Source organism: Schistocerca americana, chromosome 7 (assembly GCF_021461395.2).
Source record: "Schistocerca americana isolate TAMUIC-IGC-003095 chromosome 7, iqSchAmer2.1, whole genome shotgun sequence".
In the NCBI taxonomy this organism is placed as follows: Eukaryota; Metazoa; Arthropoda; class Insecta; order Orthoptera; family Acrididae; genus Schistocerca; species Schistocerca americana.
Genome location: NC_060125.1, coordinates 133,472,602 through 133,497,731, shown reverse-complemented (window position 1 = coordinate 133,497,731; position 25,130 = coordinate 133,472,602). Strand labels below are relative to the sequence as shown.

At 40.1% G+C, this 25,130-nt stretch overlaps 1 protein-coding gene across 1 annotated transcript in view; it reads left to right on the top strand.

The window, feature by feature from the left end:
* LOC124621921 (1-phosphatidylinositol 4,5-bisphosphate phosphodiesterase-like) overlaps positions 1–25,130 on the top strand; it is a 603,554-nt gene that overhangs the window by 192,145 nt on the left and 386,279 nt on the right. The window contains exon 4 of the mRNA XM_047147427.1: positions 606–743. Within this exon, the coding sequence (XP_047003383.1) occupies positions 606–743 (138 nt within the window). The remainder of the gene's footprint in view (positions 1–605; positions 744–25,130) is intronic.

Sequence of the window (25,130 nt, the reverse complement as noted above, 5' to 3'; positions counted from 1 at the left end):
AAACGCTTGTGCCTGCACTAGCATTGTATGCTGTCATCAGATCTGCCACAGATCGCCACATAATCTGTTTTACAGAGTGAGAAAGCCTTTGATGTCCACATTATTTGATGATGTGTTGATGTCCAGTTTCTTGTCATCTACTTGTGGGTCCCCCTCCCTTCAACTACTTTCTATAATGCTCACAGCAATAGCATGTGAAGAGCCAACCACCTTTTCTGTTTCCAGTATGCTCACTTCCAGGTGCCACATCATACCAATCTATCTTTTTGTCAGTGGATTTCCCCATTTGAGGCCTGTATTGTTGATGATATGTTTTCCCATTCAGCTCCACTCCACTTATATGCTTTTCTTACTGTGCCACATGCCTGCAATGCCTCCAGGCTGCATTCAATCTCATAATGGGCAGTAATAATTTTTTGGGTGATTGGTGTATATTTGTAGGATCAGAGATTCACACAACTGTTCTCAATTGCAGGGGCTGTTGTTTACAGTTGTAGATTTTCTTTCCATATCATGTTGCAACATGTATAATACGACATTGTGAAACAATTACGTGTCTCATTTTGAATTTAGATTGACACGTATGTCCCTTTTCTGTCTCAAAGGATCAGAAACTGCTGTCACAATTACGTGGAAAACATGGTGATGATGTGGAAGAAAAGTCACTAACTATATGCAGTGGTACAGATTATGTCAACATAAACTACCAGCATGTAATATGTCCAGATACGGACACCGCCAAGGTAAGTAATTCTTAACAGTTTTGTTATTAGTTTTATCCATTTACCTAGTATGACAAAAAATTTAGAGACAAATTCTCTCAATTTTTCTCTGAATCAGTTGAGCTAAATTTGCTGAAACGAAATGGATAGAGTCAGTGGGAATGAAATCATTGAAAGTACAAAATGGTTCAAAATAATGTCATCCAGTATTGTTGAAGCTCCAGTCTCATGAATATTTGACAGTTTTGTGTCAAGGAAGAAGACATAAATTCCTGTTGGTGTTAGGGCATCTTCCCAATGTTTCTGCTACAGGTGTAGAATTTGATTCCAGATTTCCATTTGTTTCTGTCTTGATTGTATTTTGAAGTAATAACCTTCTCTTTTCAACCAATATGTCATCACATTCTTTCATATCTGTTGGTATATTCTGAATATTACTTGCACTGTCTAGCTCTGTGAGTGAAGCTACTGGCTGCTGGGGCTGGCTCAGTATTGCACTTATACAGGCAAGGCAGCACCATCTGGAACCCTGCAGATGGTGGCTGAAATAACACAAGATTTTGAGTCAGGCAGCCTGTGGCAACTGTCACTTGTGGAGCACAGTGCTATCTTGTGGTACCTAATTTGAAATGGCCGCTGCTACTTCCCTGCAAATATCAATCATCGATGTATGCTGTGCTCAAGGACCAAAGCTTGTCCCATGCCTTAATGTGGGTGTACCCCTGATCTCAATTAAAACTGTTGCAGATTATTCTGATATTGGCTCTTACCTTTGTGATCAAGTTCCCATATGAAGATTCATGGTACAACATCCTCATTGTTTCACACTGTATTTTGTGTCTGTTCTCTTGACTGTTCAGTCACATTTGACTTCTCAGCCTCCTCCTACCTCATGTGATATGTGTGCTTGACACAGTTCTCAGTGACAATGCAAACTATTTGTCCTGCGTAGGGCTGCCAGAAGCTGCACAATCTGCCTCCTTGTGCACACATCATTTTAACACTCCTCCAGGAGGTTCAAAATGCTGCTGCTTTGCGTATGTACGCAGAACACTGTGTCAGACCCCAGTCAGTAGAAAGATGAGTATTCCATGCACTATAAAATCCCAAAATATGCATGCATTCATGTACTATCGAACAACCGTACGTGCATGATCAAGCGAAAACTACATTAAAACATGCACTATCATTTTTGTTGCCAATTTATTAATTCACTTCCCTTTTTGCACAGTTATCAACTTAGAAACATTTCAAAATTTTTTCTGTGGTGGTATCAGTCAAAATATTTTTGTAAGCAGAAATGACCTTCCTACATCACAAATTTGAATGGGCATATTTGTGACGGTGTCAGGTCAAATTCTTCTTTCATTCTTTCACCACAAAATACCTTCTTCACTGAACAAAAGAATCTATTGTCTGGGTTATTGTTTATGATGCTGTCCCATTTGTTCTTTGTATCTATTCCCACTTTCTCATGGACATGACTAATGATTACTCAGTGGCATTAGTCAGTCAGTCAGTCAGACAGTAGCTGCCTGTCAATAAACACCAGCTACACGGAAGTACCAGATTTTTTGACATTTTACGAGTTCCTAACTAGAAGCAAATTATATTGTTCATCTTTGTGCTTTGGTAGTTCAATTTTTTTTTTAATTTCTGCATATTACTTTAATATTTAATGGACATAGTTCTCATGTTTTTGTTTGTGTCAGAAAGTAAACTGATTTTGTGACATATTACAAGTTCGTAATCAGGAGCGAATGATTTAAGCACGTTTATTGCATTTTCATCAGTGTTCCACAGTGCATGTCAATAGTCCTGTGTTTGTCTGTGTAGTGCAGTTTTCCACCATATTTCCATCTTTAGCATGGATAGGGACTGTGATTGCTGCGTGCAGATGTGAGCTCTCATCCCCAGGCTATGCTGGCTTCAGTTACAAAGCCTGAGACTGCAGTGGATGGGCATCATTGGTGTGGGCCAGCCATGGGAATTCAATGGCTGTCCAGCACGATCCAGAGTCTGCCAATTGGCCTGCACCAGTAGCCGTCCAGTTACTCATCCCAGTTACTGCTTGCACTGAGGTTGACCCCTCACCCGTGGTCGAGTTGGAGGTCGCCTCGGGGAGTGGCAGGCTGTGAAAGACTTGCCAGGCGGCTGAACATAAGGCGTCCTGGGTTAGTCTGACAAACAGGTTCTAGATGCTGTCTGTGGCAGACACTGTCCCTCAGCCAGATGCAGTCACTTGTCTTTGTCTTGTGTCAGAGGAAACCATTCAGCCTGCAATATCCAGGCAGTCGTAGAGGGTAGGGTCATTCGAAGTTGGCAGTTTCAATGTTAGATGCGTTATGAGTCCCCCTTAGCAACATGGCTGGCAAGAAGGAGAAGAAAGCCAATGTGCTCTCCGTTGCATACCGGTTGGAGTCATTCCAGATATGGAATGGGTTTTTGTTGATGCCGTGAAGAGCACGGGAGAGCAGTCAACTGCAGGTGGTGGCTCACATCAATGCCACTTTGAATTGATGTGAGCCACCACCTGCAGTTGACTGCTCTCCCGTGCTCTTCACGGCATCAACAAAAACCCATTCCATATCTGGAATGACTCCAACCGGTATGCAACGGAGAGCACATTGGCTTTCTTCTCCTTCTTGCCAGAAGTGGTAAAGGATGTCAGCTTGTTTGCGAGATGAAACCCAGAGCTCACCATTTCAAGCATAGTTGACAGGACACTCAAAACCAGAGATAATCATCGAGTAAAACAGAAGTGATTTCTGGCATTCCCCAAGGTAGTGTTATAGGCTCTCTGCTGTTCCTTGTCTATATCAACAATTTTAGGAGACATTCTGAGCAGCTGTCTTAGGTTGTTTGCAGATGATATTGTCACTTGTTGTCTAGTAAAGTCCTCAGAAAATCAAAATAAATTGCAAAAAAATTAGAAAAGTTATCTGTATGGTGGGAAAATAGGCAATTAACCCTAAATAATGAAAAGAGTGAGATCATCCACAAGAGTTCTAAAAGGGATCCATTAAAATTTGGTTACACGATAAATCAGACAAATCTAAAGGCCATAAATTCAACTATATAGCTAGAAATTACAATTCTGATCAACTTAAATTGGAAAGATCACACAGAAAATGTTGTGGGGAAGGCGAACCAAAGATGGCATTTTATTGGCAGAACACTCAGGTGCAACAGATCCAGTAAAGAGACTGCGTACTCTACGTTTGTCCATCCTGTTTAGGAATACTGTTGTGCAGTTTGGAATCTTACCATATAGGATTAACGGAAAACATTGAGAAAGTTAAAAGAAGTGTAACACGTTTTGTGTTATTGAGAAATAGGGGAGAGAGTGTCATGGAAATGATACAGGATTTGGGGTTGACATCATGAAAACAAAGCCTTTTGCAGCAGGAAATCACCAACTTTCTCCTCCTTCTGTGAAAATATTATGTTTAGGATGACCTACATAGGGAGAAATGATCATCATAATAAAATAGGGAAATCAAAGCTGGCACGGAAAGATAGAGGTCTTCATTTTTCCTGTGTACTGTTGAAGAGTGGAATAACAGAGAATTATTGTGAAGGTGGTTCGATGAACCCTCTGCCAGGCACTTAAGTGTGATTTGAAGAGTATCTATGTAGTTGTAGGTGATGTCTGGAATTCTTCAGCAATTGACATTGAGTCTACTGGTAGCAGACAGTGGCTTCTGATATTGTTATTGTACAGGGCAATTTTGAGAAGTTTGTTTTAATGTTAATTAAATCCTACTGCATATTTTTGCATTCAAATGCTGCTTGTGCATCTCTGATACATACAGGAAAAATACAGCCTTCAGCATGTAGGGAGCAGCATCACTTAACAGCAAAATAACTCTGTTTTTATTTATGTTGTTTGGTCTCAGACACCTAAAATGTAAGCAGCATTTTCTCAGAAAATGACTTATAAAACTAGAGATTTAAATGAGAGTAATGCAGTTATTTAAAATGTTATTCAATTACAATATTCAATTAAAACTTAGACAATCTATCATCAACCAAACTAGTAGTTGTGGAGTTATTTGCATGTTGCAATACTTTACAACACACTATATGGGTTTGACCGAGTCCATCTTCAGTTAATTTTCCTATAATTACATTAGCAACATAGTGCTCCATAGGATCAGTTGTTTCATTTACAGATGTATATATGTTTGAGGTTCCAAGTCCTCACGAATTTTGTAGAGTACCTGGTTGGTAAAATAACAAGTATTTTTATGTATGTGAAAATAGTTTTCATTTATTTTTACACAAAATTAAATTTATTTAGGCAAATACATTACATAGACCTACCTGACAATAAGATCTTAGAACATAATTTTTCCTCAATAATGAGGGACAAGGGACATCTTTTGTTATATAATCCTCCAAAGAAGCCTTTCGAGTTGGGCTTCTCCTGCAAAAGCATCACACAAATCCATATAAAAATTATTTTTCAGTGCCATATGTGTGGGAGTAGTAATAAATGCCTGGATTTGGTGTGCTGCAGGTTATTTTGTTTTTCACATTCTTGCCATAGGTGACATATATGCGACATGCTGTTCGACTTGAAATTTTTAGTACATTTTATCTGAAATTATAAAGGATCTATCAGTTTCATGGATATGATTAAAAAAACAACTAGCATTCTTATTTAATTAATTATACAAAATAAATTTTGTAATGTTTACAAAAGACAAGTTGTTAGTGAGATTTGTTGAAATTCCACAACACTGCTCTGCAGCTGTGTCATTGTTGCCTCAGCTGTGGTTCCTGGCTTAGAAGGCTAAATTTCCATTGTCATGAAATCAACAATTTGCCAATGGTTGTTGTGGATGAATAAATCTGCATACAGGTGTTGGTAAAGTTCTGGGAAAGCAGCCTCTTGTGAGATTCTTAGCTTCCCTCTCCCTCCCCTCTTTTCTTTCTTCATTCCTGATTCCTAAAACAAAAACAAGAATCATAAAAACTGAAAAACAGGTGTCTACTCAAAACTGTTAAAATATGCATTTAGTCTGGAAATAATGTATATTATATGCACAATTAAACTAATAATGCCTTTTATATGAATTATGCATGTTTTTAAGCCCCAGAAAGATAAAAATGTACACAGAAGAAGTATATTTATTTGGAATCAGAAATTAAGAAAATGGGTGAGCCCTGAGTTTGAGCTATGTTCAATGAGCCATTAAAAACATGCATTTGCATGGAATTCTCATCTTCATTATGGCAGATGTAGGTATCAGAAACTTGAGAATTTTATTCAAAATTATGCAGCTTAAAAACAAAGATGATTTTATTTGGGCTTTCTAAAGACTGACACATACCAGAAACCCCCCATGAGCGAAACAAATAATCAGCATTGCAATTTTTTTTTTTTTTTATCTGACCGTACCCAGTTTGTGTGCCCAGTCACTCACTTCATATTGAGGTATTGCATTTAGGACAGCTTTGCAATATATCCTTGTTATTTGCCCAGGTAGCTCAAATCATAATGACCAATTACTTTGTCATTATACTACTGTCTCTCCCACTCAGCTCTTCTTATTCTGGGACTGATGACCATAGCAGTCTGGTCCCTGCAATCCCACAAACCAACCATCTTCTCATTCTATCTGTAGTTTATCATACGGGACTGGAGCAATGAAGGATACGTTGTGGATGGAAAAGGCTGTAGGCTGCACCCATTTTTAAGAAAGGTCATAGGACAGATGCAGGTCATTACAGGTCTATATCACTACTGTCAGTCTGTTGTAGAATTATGGAACATGTTTCACACTGATATATTATGTTGTTTCTGGACAATGAAAATCTCATCTATAAAAATCAATATGCATGTCATACACAGAGATCTTGCAAAACTCAGCTCACTCTGTTTGTCCTTGAGGTCCAGAGTTTCTTGACTTCAGGAAGGTATTTGATGCAGTTCCTCACTGTCCTTCAGTGGAAAAGATACCAGTATATTGAGTATAAGACGAAATTTGTGATTGGATTCAGGATTTCCTTGCAGATAAAACCTAACACATTACGCACTTATAATGCAAGAAAATAAACTGATTTAAAATTACTTTTAGAGGTATGCCAAGGAAGTGTGATAAGGCTGTTGCTGTTTACAGTACATATATAAATGATCTAGTGGAAAACAGGGAGAGCTTGCAAAGGCTGTTCACAAATGCTGCCATTGTCTATAGGAAGGAAGCAATGCCAGTAGACAGTAATAAATTGTGGGAAAACCAGCAGAATATTTATGGTTACTGCAGGGAATGGCAGTTGACCCTGAAAACAGATTAATGTAACATATTGTGCATAAATAGGCCAAGAAATCCAATTCTGTTTGATTGAACAGTTACTTCTGTAAGAAACCTAGTAGTAGCAGCCATCTAACACACCATGAAGTGAAATGACCACATAAAACAAGTTTTTGGAAAAGCAGATGTCAGGCTGAGAATAATTCCAAGAATATTAAAGATATTAAATTCATCCATGAAATAATACCTTACGGAACACTTGTCCAATGGATTCTTGAATATTGCTCATCAGCATAGACCCCTTACAAGACTGGGTTGGTTAGTGGAAGAGATTAAAATGATCCAGCAAAGAATGGTATATTTTGTCAAGAGATCCTTTAGTTGGTCAATGAGCCGTACATAGGTGTTCAGCAAACTCCAGTGGCAGAGGTGTCATGCATCTTGGAGAGGTTTAGTTTTAAATTCTGAGAGAGTCTGTTCTTGGAAGCATTGGGCAGTATGTTGTTTCCACCAACATAAGTCTTACAATATGACCATAGTTAGAAAATCAGAGAAATTGGAGCTCAGATGGAGGTTTGCCAAGTCATTCCTCCCGTGCACCATTGCACATGGATTGGCGAAGGAGGAGGGGAGAGGGCAGATAGTGATACTACAAGTACAAACCCCCACAAACAGTAAAATGGCATTCAGAGTATAGATGAAAATATAGATGTAGACAGACTTTGTTTTTGTGGACATGTTTCTTAGTTCTATGATCAGGTCATTCAAAAGGTTTCCTTTCAAGGTATAAGGCGTGTGCGCTAAGTAAACACTCTCACACAGTACCAATGCATCTATGCTCCTGTGTCATTGCTTGAAAACTAATAAAGTTGTAAAGCTAATGACTTTAAAATGCTTTGACAGATGTCTTCTCTCTTGTTCATTTGATTAATAGATAGGTACTTGGAACAATTTTAGGCAACAAAGGTGAGACTGTAGATGATAAAAGTGTAGTCCCTGAACATTTGTTTTGAAAACAATATGTAATACTGTTTGCACAAAATATTTTTGGTCTCCTATTGGGGAAAATACTGGGAGCATAAGCACGATTCCCCCCATGAACCATAAATCTTGCCGTTGGTGGGGAGGCTTGCGTGCCTCAGCAATACAGATAGCCGTACCGTAGGTGCAACCACAACGGAGGGGAATCTGTTGAGAGGGGCAGCAGCCTTTTCGGTAGTTGCAGGGGCAACAGTCTGGATGATTGACTGATCTGGCCTTGTAACACTAACCAAAACGGCCTTGCTGTGCTGGTACTGCGAACGGCTGAAAGCAAGGGGAAACTACGGCCATAATTTTTCCCGAGGGCATGCAGCTTTACTGTGTGGATAAATGATGATGGTGTCCTCTTGGGTAAAATATTCCAGAGGTAAAATAGTCCCACATTCGGATCTCCGGGTGGGGACTACACAGGAGGACGTCGTTATCAGGAGAAAGAAAACTGGCGTTCTACGGATCGGAGCGTGGAATGTCAGATCCCTTAATCGGGCAGGTAGGTTAGAAAATTTAAAAAGGGAAATGGATAGGTTAAAGTTGGATATAGTAGGAATTAGAGAAGTTCGGTGGCAGGAGGAACAAAACTTTTGGTCAGGTGAATACAGGGTTATAAATACAAAATCAAATAGGGGTAACGCAGGAGTAGGTTTAATAATGAATAAAACAATAGGAATGCAGGTAAGCTACTACAAACAGCACAGGAAACGCATTGTTGTGGCCAAGATAGACACAAAGCCCGCGCCTACAACAGTAGTACAAGTCTATATGCCAACTAGCTCTGCAGATGACGAAGAAATTGAAGAAATGTATGATGAAATAAAAGAAATTATTCAGATAGTGAAGGGAGACGAAAATTTAATAGTGATGGGTGACTGGAATTCGAGAGTAGGAAAAGGGAGAGAAGGAAACATGGTAGGTGAATATGGATTGGGGGTAAGAAATGAAAGAGGAAGCCGCCTGGTGGAATTTTGCACAGAACACAACTTAATCATAGCTAACACTTGGTTCAAGAATCATAAAAGAAGGTTGTATACATGGAAGAATCCTGGAGATACTAAAAGGTATCAGATAGATTATATAATGGTAAGACAGAGATTTAGGAGCCAGGTTTTAAACTGTAAGACATTTCCAGGGGCAGATGTGGACTCTGACCACACTCTATTGGTTATGAACTGTAGATTAAAACTGAAGAAACTGCAAAAAGGTGGGAATTTAAGGAGATGGGACCTGGATAAACTGACTAAACCAGAGGTTGTACAGAGTTTCAGGGAGAGCATAAGGGAACAATTGACAAGAATGGGGGAAAGAAATACAGTAGAAGAAGAATGGGTAGCATTGAGGGATGAAGTAGTGAAGGCAGCAGAGGATCAAGTAGGTAAAAAGACGAGGGCTAGTAGAAATCCTTGGGTGACAGAAGAAATATTGAATTTAATTGATGAAAGGAGAAAATATAAAAATTCAGTAAATGAAGCAGGCAAAAAGGAATACAAACGTCTCAAACATGAGATCGACAGGAAGTGCAAAATGGCTAAGCAGGCATGGCTAGAGGACAAATATATAGATGTAAAGGCTATCTCACTAGGGGTAAGATAGATACTGCCTACAGGAAAATTAAAGAGACCTTTGGAGAAAAGAGAACCATTTGTATGAATATCAAGAGCTCAGATGGGAACCCAGTTCCGAGCAAAGAAGGGAAAGCAGAAAGGTGGAAGGAGTATATAGAGGGTCTGTACAAGGGTGATGTACTTGAGGGCAATGTTATAGACATGGAAGAGGATGTAGATCAAGATGAAATGGGAGATATCATAGTGTGTGAAGAGTTTGATAAAGCACTGAAAGACCTAAGTCAAAACAAGGCTCCGTGAGTAGACAACATTCCATCAGAACTGCTGACAGCCTTGGGAGGGCCAATCCTGATAAAACTCTACCATCTGGTGAGCAAAATGTATGAGATAGGCGAAAGACCCTCAGACTTCAAGAAGAATATAATAATTCCAATTCCAAAGAAAGCAGGCGTTGACAGATGTGAAAATTACCAAACTATCATTTTAATAAGTCACAGCTGCAAAATACTAACGTGAATTCTTTACAGACGAATGGAAAAGCTGGTAGACGCCGACCTTGGAGAAGATCAGTTTGGATCCCGTAGAAATATGGGAACACGTGAGGCAATACTGACCTTACGACTTATTTTAGAAGCTAGATTAAGAAAAGGCAAACTTACATTTCTAGCATTTGTAGACTTAGAGAAAGCATTTGACAATGTTGACTGGAATACTCTCTTTCAAATTCTGAAGGTGGCAGGGGTAAAATACAGAGAGTGAAAGGCTATTTACAATTTGTACAGAAACCAGATGGCAGTTATAAGAGTCGAGGGACATGAAAGGGAAGCAGTGGTTGGGAAGGGAGTAAGACAGGTTTGTAGCCTCTCCCCGATGTTGTTCAATCTGTATATTGAGCAAGCAGTAAAGGAAACAAAAGAAAAATTTGGAGTAGGTATTAAAATCCATAGAGAAGAAATAAAAACTTTGAGGTTCGCCGATGACATTGTAATTCTGTCAGAGACAGCAAAGGACTTGGAAGAGCAGTTGAACGGAATGGACAGTGTCTTGAAAAGAGGATATAAGAAGAACATCAACAAAAGCAAAACGAGGATAATGGAATGTAGTCGAATTAAGTTGGGTGATGCTGAAGTAATTAGGTTAGAAAATGAGACACTTAAAGTAGTAAAGGAGTTATGCTATTTGGGGAGCAAAATAACTGATGATGGTCGAAGTAGAGAGGATAGAAAATGTAGACTGGCAATTACAAGGAAAGTGTTTTTGAAGAAGAGAAATTTGTTAACGTCGAGTATAGATTTGTGTGTCAGGAAGTCGTTTCTGAAAGTATATGTATGGAGTGTAGCCATGTATGGTAGTGAAACATGGACTATAACTAGTTTGGACAAGAAGAGAATAGAAGCTTTCGAAATGTGGTGCTACTGAAGAATGCTGAAGATTAGATGGGTAGATCACATAACTAATGAGGAGGTACTGAAAAGGATTGGGGAGAAGAGGAGTTTGTGGCACAACTTGACTAGAAGAAGGGATTGGTTGGTAGGACATGTTCTGAGGCATCAAGGGATCACCAATTTAGTATTGGAGGGCAGCGTGGAGGGTAAAAATTGTAGAGGGAGACCAAGAGATCAATACACTAAGCAGATTCAGAGGGATGTAGGCTGCTGTACATACTGGGAGATGAAGAAGCTTGCACAGGATAGAGTAGCATGGAGAGCTGCATCAAACCAGTCTCAGGACTGAAGACCACAACAACAACAAACAAACACATGATTCTTGCCTAACATGTGGCTTGTTATATGGTGAGCACAGAGAGGGCTGGGAGGGTTAGCAGGGTGGTGGACAAGCCTCATTCCTTCTCAAAGTGCAGGCAGCACTCTGGAATTGACACTGCATTTACAATGATATGATGTGCTGTTATTGTTTCCTAGCTAATGTTGACAGTGGGCAGATAAAATCTGTACCATCCCAAACTAATTTGGCTTCCAAGATTTTACTGTTTCCAGAATAGTGCCAAGTTATATTATGATTGTAGTATACAGACCAGCTTGTGGTAAGCACCTTACATAAACTCCACACAGTCTAAACTAAATTCTCTGAGGTTCCAAGAACATTATCTTGCAAGTGCTCAATGAAGACTCACTGTCACATTATCCACTGTGCCTATTTAAAGACTAGTGGAAGTTTTTATGAAATGTTAATGTTCAGAGCAGTTTCGTTGTTGACATGTTGAATAATTGGTTCTTCTGTCGATTGTTCACATTGTTCTCACACAATATTTTGATGGTGTGACTAGCTGTCTTCTTCAGGTGTTCTCTGAGACTGGTGTCTGTGTGGATGGGTCCAGTATTTATGCCTGTATGGTGCTAGGTGGTGCTCCATTTTCAGTCCATGTCATGTTAAACACACCGTTCATGGTCCGCGACTGCCAGAGGTGACTCTAGTTGCCCTCTCTTGCCACAGGTGCTCCAACTGCCTGTCTGTGTCACAATCTTGATGTCATTGTAGTTATAGACAGTGCTCCACTATTGCTGACTTGGTTGCCCCTCTAAGTCTGTTATGTCTCTGATGTTCTTTATACCTGTTGTCTAGTGTCCTGGTGGTCTGGCTGATGTATGACGCCCCACACTGGCATTTGCTAGGATCAAGTACCTTGTAAATTTCAGTGCGACGAACAGAATCAAACACCAAGCGAACCTCACAGTGCTAAGGGATAGGTTGTGCAAAATGTGCCATTAGGTACATGTGACATCTGGCGAGTTGTTGTTTTTCCATCATTCTGGAGGAACTTCCTTAACTAGTCAAGATGGGACCAGGTCAATGGTGCCTCATAGTGCTAGGACAGGTCCAGCCAGAAATTCCGTACGCGTGTGGTGCTCCTGCACACGTGCAACTTCCGGGTCACAGCGTTCACGCCACAGCTGTCGGCGTTCATGTAGTGCATGTTTCTACGCACAGATGTCACTTTATCCACTTGCTGGGATACTCTGTACCGGCACATTCTGGTGCTCTTTCCACAGCTTGCAAGACAACCATGGGAAGGTATTTCATGTATTAAACATTTAAAATACTGTCACAGTCTACCCATTGAGACGTCTGCTTTTATGTTAACAGTTTGACCCAGTAAGACAAGTAATACAGTTAACAACTGTGGGTTTTTATATCGGCAGCTTGACTGACGGTAAATACGCGTAATGTTTTTGATGTAATATTTAAGAAAGAAAGCACTTAGCGACTTCCAACGAACCTTATTCATGATTTCAAATAACATTAAACTAATGCAAGGTTTCCTATAACTAATTCTCGGTACTTTCAGTTACACCCACATAATCTCTGAACAGAATGATAACCGCAGACCTCTCGATGATCACCTGTTATTTCAATACCATAACTGCTATGTCTTTCATCAGTTCCGTCTGAAATCTGCATAATAACCGACAGTTAGATGAATGTTATGTTTTATTGACTATAGCTGAGTGTAGCCCTTCACACATTAAAAAATACCCTGAATGTAAGTATACATTAGAACAATCAGTTTAATGACCAATTTTCCTGATAATAATGTAACATGGAGCAGAATGAGGCAATAATTCACAGTTAGTAAACAGTAATTTTTAATTATGAAAGGAATAATTCCAAACGTGTTTATCACTGGTCATGAGAAATGATATAGTTAATATCGGGCACAAAAGCACGGCTCATTGACAAAAACAAGCAGTTGCGAAGATTTTCATCACTTATGCGTGATCAAAACCTTGATTTATTCATTTTCATCACCAAGAAAAATCTTTCACAAACGTATGTCGACCTGAACATGGACATAACTCTCACGGCTTCTCGGTGCAGGTGTGGAAATTCTTGTTGTGAAAAATTTTCGTAGAATTCTTTTGTACTTCGCACTGCAAAGAACTTGTCCTTCAGTCTTGTATTGCACTGTAAGTCAATCAGTTCCATCTGTAGATCATTCAGAGCATCTTCAACTGACGACGAGAACGATCGAGCAAAGAGACGAATGACAGGAGACAAACTCGTAACACCTGCAGATCATGCTCGAAATTGTTCCTTAATTTTTACAATTATTGACACGTATTCTTGAAATCTAGCACTTCCATGGACCAGTCCAAGAGTCAGGAAATGTGCAGTGTTTTCTGTTGAAAGCTGGTTCTCCCAAAGTGCAAGCTTCCTTTCAAAGACATTTACTTTTTCCAACATGTCTGAAATTAAATTATTTTCACCTTGCAAACTGACGTTCAGGCTGTTCATGTGAGATGTAATGTCCATGAGAAATGCAAGGTCTGATATCCAACAAGGGTCTTCTAACATAGGTTCACTTTTTCCCTTCTCATGTAAGAATGTTACTATGACCAAATGTAAATCAAAAAATATTTTCAGCATTTTACCACGACTGAGCCAGCGTACTTCGGTATAGTAAGGTATGCCGTACTCTTCTCCTACTTCCTGCAAGAACCACCGAAACTGGGGATGCGTAAGCCAATGTGTCTTCAGATAGTTTACAATTTGCATGACATTTGCTAACATTACTGATTCTACACAAAGTGCCTCTCAATGCAGAATGCAGTGAATTCCATACAATGTCTCGTCTGTGCGCCCTAACTTTTTGCGCATCCATGCTATGAGTCCTCTCTGATGGCCTTGCATTGATGGTGCTCCATCTGTGGTCACTGTGACTAACCGATTCCAGTCCATACCGACACCATCAATCGCTTGCTCGACAGCTTGTAGTAAGTCCGCACCTGTAGTAGTCCCTTTCAAAGGTACTAAGTCCAAAACGTCCTCTGTTACAAAAAAGGGCGTTATCGACACCTCATATGTATATCACAACCTGGACTGTCTCTGTAAGATCTGCTGCTTCATTGAGCGCAACAGAGAAAGCAACAAGGTCTTTAGCCTTATTTATTAGCTGTCTGTGCACATTGCCGGCCATAGCACTGATATGTCTTGTTACCATTTGTTTGGATAGACTGATTTCTTGAAACCTGCTAACGTTCGTGGGACACACAAGTTCTGCAGCATCAATCAGACACCCTTTCACAAACTCCCCTTCGGAAAAGAGTTTCCCAGTTTGTGTAATTCTTAATGCGATTTTAAAACTTGCTCACAGTGAAGATTTAGTGTGGTTATCATTCTGGAAAATTGAAAACAGTACATTGTACAGCGTACAGTAAAATAGCCATAAATGTAACACAAGAAACTAAGAGTTCAAGAAGTATCAGTTACTTTGACGTACAGTAAAATCAAGTTGATGTGTCTCATCCATTTTCTTAAGGACATTTAATTTTGCTTACCGTTCTTCACTGTTGAGTACACTACACTCGTCTTTGTGATATGTATTGTAGTGTCCTTCAATTGAAAACTTACACTGGCCACCCATAATTCGGTGGCACAGCAAACACTGTGAGTTTTCACCAACGGCTACAAAAATAATTGCAGTTCCCAGTCGTTTTTAAACGACTGAGAGCATCGATCTCTCGTCCTTTGCTTTTTCTCAGTGCTTGCCATTTCTCAGTACTTCTCTGTTAAGGTTACAGTCACCAGGGGTAAACGAGACTGGGTATGTTGCGCTCTTGCTTGTACCACATAAACAGGGAAATGGAGCAGCCGCCGTTCATTTAGGACACATGTCTAATAACAGATGTCGCTGTCGCTCGCTGTCACACATGTGCAGCACTCCTGCATGTCTGCACATTGTGCAGCATTTGGCCGGCCCTGTTCTAGGAGAATGCAATAGCAAGAAATCAACAGCCTGCCAACTAGGTAAGTTTGATTGCCTCAACAACAAGGCTCATAAAAATGGGGATACTCATATGGTGGTCAACCTCAGTGGTTAGAATTTGACAAGACCACCTTAAATGTTCTCAGAAAGGGTCTCAGTTTTGCAGTGACACCCAGAAACATGGCCGTTGCTGCCTTCACCAATGTAGTTGAGCAAGCGGCCAACACACTTCCTTCTAGTGTGGCTGAAGAGGTCCAATGAGAGACCCGCAGGGTACCTGAAGAAGATGTCTACTTGTGAAGATAAATGTGTACACCACATTTTGACCTCAAAGGACTTCTTACATCTTAGACAGCGACACATTGTGGACTCTGACGTTATGGTCAGTTTCAATGTGATATTCCTGTTCACCCAGGTTCCACTGAATGGTTCACTCAGTCATATTGGAGAAGAGTTTGATGGGACTCTCCTGGACATGCTCAGGCACATATTGACCTTGGGGTACGTCCTATAATGGGGTCAATTTTATGAGCAAACAGTGGGTGCTGACGGGCAGCGCACTATCACAAATGATGGCCGACCTACTTATGGGAAGATTTGAAGAGGGGCACTTATGTCAGCCACATATCAGCCCAAGTGCTTGTTTAGGTATGTGGATGGCACCTTCGTCATACAGCCCCATGACAGGTAGAAGCTCGATGATTTCCTGCAACATCTGCATTCACAGCATCCTAATATAAAATTCACCATGGGACTGGAGAAGGATGAACTACTCACAGTCCTCGGGCGTAGTGTGTTCCACAAATGTACTCACACTGACTTAAATCTACAAGCCAACAGTTGCCACCATCCAGTACAGAACAATGGAGTGCTCAAAACTCTAGTCCATCGGGTACAGACAGTTTCAGATCCTGACACTTTGGTGGTTGAAGTAGAAAACTTACAATCAGTGATCTGCAAAAATGGATACTCTTCCAGAGATATTCAGATGGCACTTCCCCCTGCCACTGTGCTAAAGTGTTCAGAAGAAGAACAAGAAGAGACAAAGAAGGTGGCACATCTGCCATATCTGAACTGTCTCTGCCAAAATCAGCAGAATTCTCTTAAAACGCAACATACTAAAATTGGGTCACTGTAGGGAAATGTAAAGGATGACCTGGGGCTACAGAAGTGAAGTATTTACAACATAACATGCCAGTGTGGGATGTCATACATTGGCCAGACCACCAGGATGGGGGACAGCAGGTATAAAGAACAAGAGAGCCATACCAGACTTAGACATGCAACCAAATCAGCAGTTGTGGAGCATTGTCTAGAACTCAGTCACTGAGTGAACTACAATGACACCAAGACTGTGCCGCAGACCCTGAGATACTGGGACAGTGTCATAAAAGAAGCCATCAGTATCAAGGTAAGGGAGAACCTCACGAACTGTGACACTGGATACAAGCTCAGCAACACCTGGAATCCTGCTCTTGAGTCCCTGAAGACACAATGGAGACAATATCCAGATTCCATGAGAAATAGGAATGGCAGTGGAGACTGATAAAACAGCCCTTGGACAGAGCGCAAACACTATAGACTGGGGATGACACGCCACTAGACAGGCCAAACAGTAATCAACAAAGGACTGAACATCTGACTGTTCTCGCAGAGGAGATAGAACACCTGGAGTGCTCAGTGGAAAGTACAACACAGGAGACCTGCTCCAACAGGTGAGACTTCACACACAATGCTGAAGGCAGACAGAGGGTGGCCAAACCCACAGCAATCAGTGGGTAGAATGCCTGGTGCAGTGTGGAGATGAAACAAAACAGCAGATGGGGACAACACTAGAGGATGGCCATGCTGGGTGTGGAGAGCAATAAGAGCAGCAGTGGCAAGAGAGGACAATGAGAGCCGCCCTCTTGGTGTGGGCCACAGACGGAGTGCCTAATGTGTTGCGGACCAAATGTGACGCATCAGATAAATGCCGCGACACCAGAGGATGGCCAAGCATGGTGTGGATGGTGGTGAGAGCACCGGCGGCAAGAGAGGACAACTAGAGTAACCTGTGGCAGGTGATGGAGTGCCTGACATGGCTTGGACGGAAAATGGAGTGCTTAGCACCATCCAGACATAAACACTGGACCAGATCCACACAAGGACCACTCTCAGGGACCACCTGAAGAAGACATTGTGTCACACAGTCAAATTATCATACGAGAATGATATGAAGAACCAACAGGAGACCATATTACTCTACATGTTACTGTATCACTGAGAAAGCCTGAGGAGTTTCGTTGTTAGTAACAATGTAAAAGATGGGAATGGTTGAAAATATTTATACATATTTGGCAATCAAGTTTATTTCTTTACTGTATTTCAGCCTCAGGTGACACTACAGGTATCATTACCTGATTCGTCTTACTACCATGTCATCATCAGGGGATTTGAACACGTTACACAGTAACTTGTCAACTGGAGAGCCCCACAGAGACATTCACATTGTAAATTATTATGTAAAGACTGGATGTGCTGTGCTGGAATGGGAACAAGGAGGGGGCTGGATGGGTGAGGACAGTGACTAATGATTTTGTGTCCTGCCTGGAAGGCGGCATGTGGGAAGGAGAAGGAGCGGGAAAAATACGTCGGTACTGCACCTAAGTAAAAGTGGTTTACTGGAGCCTGAATATATGTACAGAGGCATACATAACTTGTACAGATGAGCACAGTCTCAAGCTGAAGCTAAGTGTCCCGGCCATCTGCTCTTGATCAAATGCAAATGGGCAGAATCTGTTGCGGAGCTCGTAGAGCTCCACAGTACTGGCTAGAAGGCGCTGTCATCGGTGTCTCATGGTAGTGCCAACCTAAGAACTTTTATACGCCGTGGCATCATTGCTATCGATACCACAAACAAAGGTTGAGACCAGAAGGGTTGCGGGAATGTAGGATGTATTGCAGGGAAAGTTCCCACAATTCAGAAAAGCTGGTGTTGGTGGGAAGGATCCATATGGCACAGGCTGTGAAGCAGTCATTGAGATGAGGGATATCATGTTTGGCAGCGAGATCAGAAACAGGGTGATCCACTTGTTTTTTGACCACAGTTTGTCGGTGGCCATTCATGTGGACAGACAGCTTGTTGGTTGTCATGCCTACATAGAATGCAGCACAGTGGTTGCAGCTTAGCTTGTAAATCCTGACTGGTTAGATTAGATTAGATTAGATTAGATTAATACTAGTTCCATGGATCATGAATACGATATTTCGTAATGATGTGGAACGAGTCGAATTTTCCAATACATGACATAATTAGGTTAATTTAACAACATACTTAAGTTAATATAACAACTTTTTTTTGTGTTTTTTGTTTTTCTTTAATTTTTTTTATTTTTTTTTAATTTTTTTGTTTTTTTTTTCTTTTTTTTTTCTTAATTTATATCTAAAAATTCCTCTATGGAGTAGAAGGAGTTGTCATTCAGAAATTCTTTTAATTTCTTCTTAAATACTTGTTGGTTATCTGTCAGACTTTTGATACTATTTGGTAAGTGACCAAAGACTTTAGTGCCAGTATAATTCACCCCTTTCTGTGCCAAAGTTAGATTTAATCTTGAATAGTGAAGATCGTCCTTTCTCCTAGTATTGTAGTTATGCACACTGCTATTACTTTTGAATTGGGTTTGGTTGTTAATAACAAATTTCATAAGAGAGTATATATACTGAGAAGCTACTGTGAATATCCCTAGATCCTTAAATAAATGTCTGCAGGATGATCGTGGGTGGACTCCAGCTATTATTCTGATTACACGCTTTTGTGCAATAAATACTTTATTCCTCAGTGATGAATTACCCCAAAATATGATGCCATATGAAAGCAATGAGTGAAAATAGGCGTAGTAAGCTAATTTACTAAGATGTTTATCACCAAAATTTGCAATGACCCTTATTGCATAAGTAGCTGAACTCAAACGTTTCAGCAGATCATCAATGTGTTTCTTCCAATTTAATCTCTCATCAATGGACATACCTAAAAATTTGGAATATTCTACCTTAGCTATATGCTTCTGATTATGGTCTATATTTATTAATGGCGTCATACCATTCACTGTACGGAACTGTATGTACTGTGTCTTATCAAAATTCAGTGAGAGTCCGTTTACAAGGAACCACTTAGTAATTTTCTGAAAGACAGTATTGACAATTTCATCAGTTAATTCTTGTTTCTCAGGTGTGATTACTATACTTGTATCATCAGCGAAGAGAACTAACTTTGCCTCTTCATGAATATAGAATGGCAAGTCGTTAATATATAATAAGAACAACAAAGGACCCAAGACTGACCCTTGTGGAACCCCATTCTTGATAGTTCCCCAGTTTGAGGAATGTGCTGATCTTTGCATGTTACGAGAACTACTTATTTCAACTTTCTGCACTCTTCCAGTTAGGTACGAATTAAACCATTTGTGCACTGTCCCACTCATGCCACAATACTTGAGCTTGTCTAGCAGAATTTCATGATTTACACAATCAAAAGCCTTTGAGAGATCACAAAAAATCCCAATGGGTGGTGTTCGGTTATTCAGATCATTCAAAATTTGACTGGTGAAAGCATATATGGCATTTTCTGTTGAAAAACCTTTCTGGAAACCAAACTGACATTTTGTTAGTACTTCATTTTTACAGATATGTGAAGCTACTCTTGAGTACATTACTTTCTCAAAAATTTTGGATAAAGCTGTTAGAAGGGAGATTGGACGGTAATTGTTGACATCAGATCTATCCCCCTTTTTATGCAAAGGTATAACAATAGCATATTTCAGTCTATCAGGGAAAATGCCCTGTTCCAGAGAGCTATTACACAGGTGGCTGAGAATCTTACTTATCTGTTGAGAACAAGCTTTTAGTATTTTGCTGGAAATGCCATCAATTCCATGTGAGTTTTTGCTTTTAAGCATGTTTATTATTTTCCTAATTTCAGAGGGAGAAGTGGGTGAGATTTCAATTGTATCAAATTGCATAGGTATGGCCTCTTCCATTAACAGCCTAGCATCTTCTAATGAACACCTGGATCCTACTATATCCACAACATTTAGAAAATGATTATTAAAAATATTTTCAACTTCTGACTTTTTGTTCGTAAAGTTTTCATTCAATTTGATGGTAATACTGTCTTCCTGTGCTCTTGGTTGACCTGTTTCTCTTTTAATAATATTCCAAATTGTTTTAATTTTATTATCAGAGTTGCTGATTTCAGACATGATACACATACTCCTGGATTTTTTAATAACTTTTCTTAATATAACACAGTAGTTTTTATAATTTTTGATAGTTTCTGGGTCACTACTCTTTCTTGCTGTCAGATACATTTCCCATTTCCGGTTACAAGATATTTTTATACCCTTAGTAAGCCATGGTTTGTTACAAGGTTTCTTACGAGTATATTTAACTATTTTCTTGGGGAAGCAGTTTTCAAATGCATTTACAAAAATGTCATGAAATAAATTATATTTTAAATTGGCATCAGGTTCATGGTACACCTCATCCCAGTCTAACTGCTGTAGACTTTCCCTGAAATTTGCAATTGTTAAATTGTTGACTGAACGTACTACTTTGGAGGACTGTTTAGTATTGCTGAATGGAGCTATGTCATATATTGTGACTAGCTGTGCACCATGATCAGAAAGACCATTCTCAACAGGCTGAGCATTTATCTGGTTAAACTTATCTTGGTCTATAAAGAAGTTATCTATCAGTGAGCTGCTATCCTTTACCACCCAAGTAGGAAAATCAATAACGGGTGTCAAATTGAAAGAACCGAGTAATACTTCAAGGTCATTTTTCCTATTACCCTCTTTCAGAGAATCTACATTGAAGTCCCCACAAATAATAATTTGCTTCCCCCTGTCTGACAGATAGCACAACAAGGAGTCCAAATTTTTCAGAAATAGATGAAAATTTCCTGATGGGGACCTATATACAGTTACAATTATAAATGTGCCTTTATTTAATTTAAGCCTGGCTCATGCTTCTATATGTTTCTCTACACAAAACTTTTTTGTTTCTATACTTTTTGCACAATGATAACTTTTGACGTATATGGCAGCTCCTCCTTTCTCCATATTTTCTCTCATTACATGTGCAGAGAGCTTATAAACACTTACATTTACCTTATCCATATCAGTAACAATGTGATGCTCAGACAGGCATAGTATATCTATTTCATTCTCAGCTTCTAAATCTTCCAAACAAACCAGAAGCTCATCTACTTTATTCTTTAAACTCCCAATATTTTGATGAAATATACTTACATTATTTTTAATTATACTTTTATGAGAACCTTTCCTTATTCTAACATATTTTTTGTTGTGCCTATCACGACTCAGCATCTCCACTATATGGTGAGTAGCAACTGTCCTTCTCTAATATTGTTACATTCTATCCTGGATTTTCCTTTGTTTGTTATTGTGAAAAAGCACATAGTTGATTTTGCACGATTAAAGTATTCTGAATGTATATGGCTGGGACAAAATAGGCTATCCTGTCAAACAGTGGAAAATCCAGGATGGAATGTAACAATATTATGAAAAGGAAAGCTGCTACTCACCATATAGTGGAGATGCTGAGTCGCAGATAGGCACAACAAAAAGACTCTCACAATTAAAGCTTTCGGCCATTAAGGACTTTGTCAACAATAAATGACAGTCTCTCTCTCTCTCTCTCTCTCTCTCTCTCACACACACACACACACACACACACACACACAAGCGCACGCGCACGTACGCCTTTACAAATGTCTGCTTGTGTCTGTTTATGTGCGGATGGATATGTGTGTGTGTGTGTGTGTGTGTGTGTGTGTGCGCGAGTGTATACCTGTCCTTTTTTTCCCCTAAGGTAAGTTTTTCCACTCCCGGGATTGGAATGACTCCTTACCCTCTCCCTTAAAACCCACATCCTTTCATCTCCCCCTCTCCTTCCCTCTTTCCTGACGAAGCAACCGTTGGTTGCGAAAGCTTGAATTTTGTGTGTATGTTTGTGTTTATTTGTGTGTCTATCGACCTGCCAGCACTTTCGTTTGGTAAGTCACATCATCTTTGTTTTTAGATATATTTTTCCCACGTGGAATGTTTCCCTCTATTATATTCATAACATGATTTTATCATATTTTCATACCATATGACAATGCCAAAATGACCATATATTTTAATTGACTCTTTTGTTAACTTTAAGAACAAGGGTAAGTTTGATAGCATCTCCTCAGACAGTGTGAATCACACTACTACTTGTACTGGTGATAACATTTCATACTTTATTCATAAATATGCACATTCTGTTTTAGATCAATCTGAAGATGATCATTATGATTGAAACCATTCATTGAGGAAAACAAATACTTGCGATTGCAGACTTGTTTACATGAATTATAAATTTAGAATTCTTCATTAAGTAAAATGTTTCTACATAAACTATGTATACTGTTACCATTACCAACATGTAAATTATGCACTGAATAATAAGATTCAGAAACACAGTTTGGAAAAGAATTTGGAGCTGTCATGTATGTGTGGTATACCATAAATATTAAGAATGTGAAAGACAGCAGAGTACAAAAAGACTGGAATTTATGTTAGCAGACGTATTATAGCAAATGGAGTTATTCCATCTTGGTATACTTCAGTAGGTAAAGCAGATGGCAGGATTTGAATCATTGGTGGGATATTGCGAAAAGGCTGTAGGAACACTATTGTCAACAAATAAAACACATACACGAATTAGTGATATGATAATCTCCACTTTTGCTACACTCAGCCAAAAATCACGAGTGAACACATTAGCCCATTAGTATGAACAGAAAGATCAAAGAGCATCTCCAGGTTAAGGAAACATTGCACTTACCACATATTAACAAGGTCTACAATGTCATTCACCCCCTCCACCCCTCCCCTCTCCCTCCCCCTGCCCCACCCGCCAGGGGGCACTGGGGAAAAATGGGAATTTGAGCTTGAATATGTGGACTGCTCATATGTGATGGCTGGGTGTGATGGACATGTAAATATAATATGTGACACAGCTGACTGTGGGGAGCAGAGGATGGAAATTGTGACTTGGGTAGGAGACAGTTGGAGACGAGTGTGATGTAGTTGTTCCCCAAGTGTCACTGTAGTGCCATATGAAGTTGGTGGTAAATCTGGGTGGGCTTAACCCACTTGACAGAGTTTGGCACATTTGCTGTTTTGGACAATATCCGTTGTGTGTTCCCCTCACCGTAGAATTGGAAAGGGTCCAGAGCAGGGAGGTTGCAGCGGTGGATGGATGAGATCCATGTTAAACATGACATGATAGTAGTCTGCTGGCACTCTTCGCATGAGAAACTGGGTGTGACCTATGGTGCAATGCAGATGGGCACTGCGCCTGCAGATATTATACCAGATAGGGAAGCTGTGACTCACCTGGCGGAGTTGAGGGTATGAGGAAGTCTGTTACGATCCTCAGAGGTTCACTTTAGACTGTTTATGTTTGTGAGGGACTAAGGCCTATTTTGAAGGTCATTCATGATCCTAGGAGAACCAGTGGCAATGCTTGAGTCCAAGAATTTTTGTGGCCATTAGGGCAGCCTTTAAACTATTGTCCCATCACTCAGTCGTGCAGTTTCTTGTCAGGTGGTAGTCTGTGATACAATGGCGATGGAAACCACACAGTTCTGACAGTTCTTTGAAAAGGTTGACTTAAACTGTCACCCTTGGTCTGCAGTTATGTGGAGAGGATACCAAAACATACCAACCGGATCTCGACGAACAAACTAACGGTCATCGCAGCAGATATATCCTTGATCAGAACAGCCTTTGCTGACTGTGTACATCTGTCCCCCACCATGAATGTATATCTGTAGCCAGATGGGGGAAGAGGGAAAACTACGTCAATGTGGATGTGCATGAATCTCATTATTGATGTTGGAACATATCCTACATTTTTGTGCACATGATATTCAATCTTGCTGCATTGAAAATGTATGTGCACATGAATTGAGGCACTTGCATCTTTCCTAACTGAAGGCCATAAAAATTGATCAACTATTTGTTTGTCTGTGGCCTTGACTCCAGGGTGCAGCAGGTTCAGGACACTGTCAAAAGCTATTTATCGAAAGAGAGGCATGATGTAAGGCCTCAGTTTGTTTCTAGATACATCACACCATATACTTGCCATGGTGTCATGAACATCCAACAGTTGGAGGCATAGGCTGATGTAGGAGTCATGCAATAACAGTTGAAGTTGTCGATCTGTAGACTGAGCAGTGGCGAGGTCATTGTAATTCAAAACAGGTGTTAGGCTGCTGATATGAGAAAAATAGTTGGCTATAATTTTATTGGCGCCATGAGTGCGGCAGACATCCATTGTAAGTTGCCAGATGTATTTGATGTGTCTGAATTGGCATGGAGAGCACTTGTCACTGATCTTTTGGAATGCCGACATGATGGTTTTTGTGGTCAGTGTAAATGGTAACAGTGGGCTAAAAGCTCCCTGTCATAAGTGCTCCTATGTGTTTGGCTGGGTTGCACTTTTTTGGAAAAGAGACTCAGAGGTTGCCAGTGTGCATTCACTTTTTGACGTAGTGCTGATAGCATACTGACTGGCATTAACAGTTGAAGCTCAGTGTACCCTAGGAGTGGCATGAGCGAGCACCATAGCATCAGCAAGGCTTTCTTACGAGTCATTGAAAGTTTCTGTCTCCGGTGTCCAATAGAGGGGGTGTTTGCCTGTTTTGTGGTGGTCAGCCAGTGCATTTGTGTTGCAGCGGTTCCAGGGAAATGGCATCAATAAAAATTAACCATGCTGAGGAAACACTTCA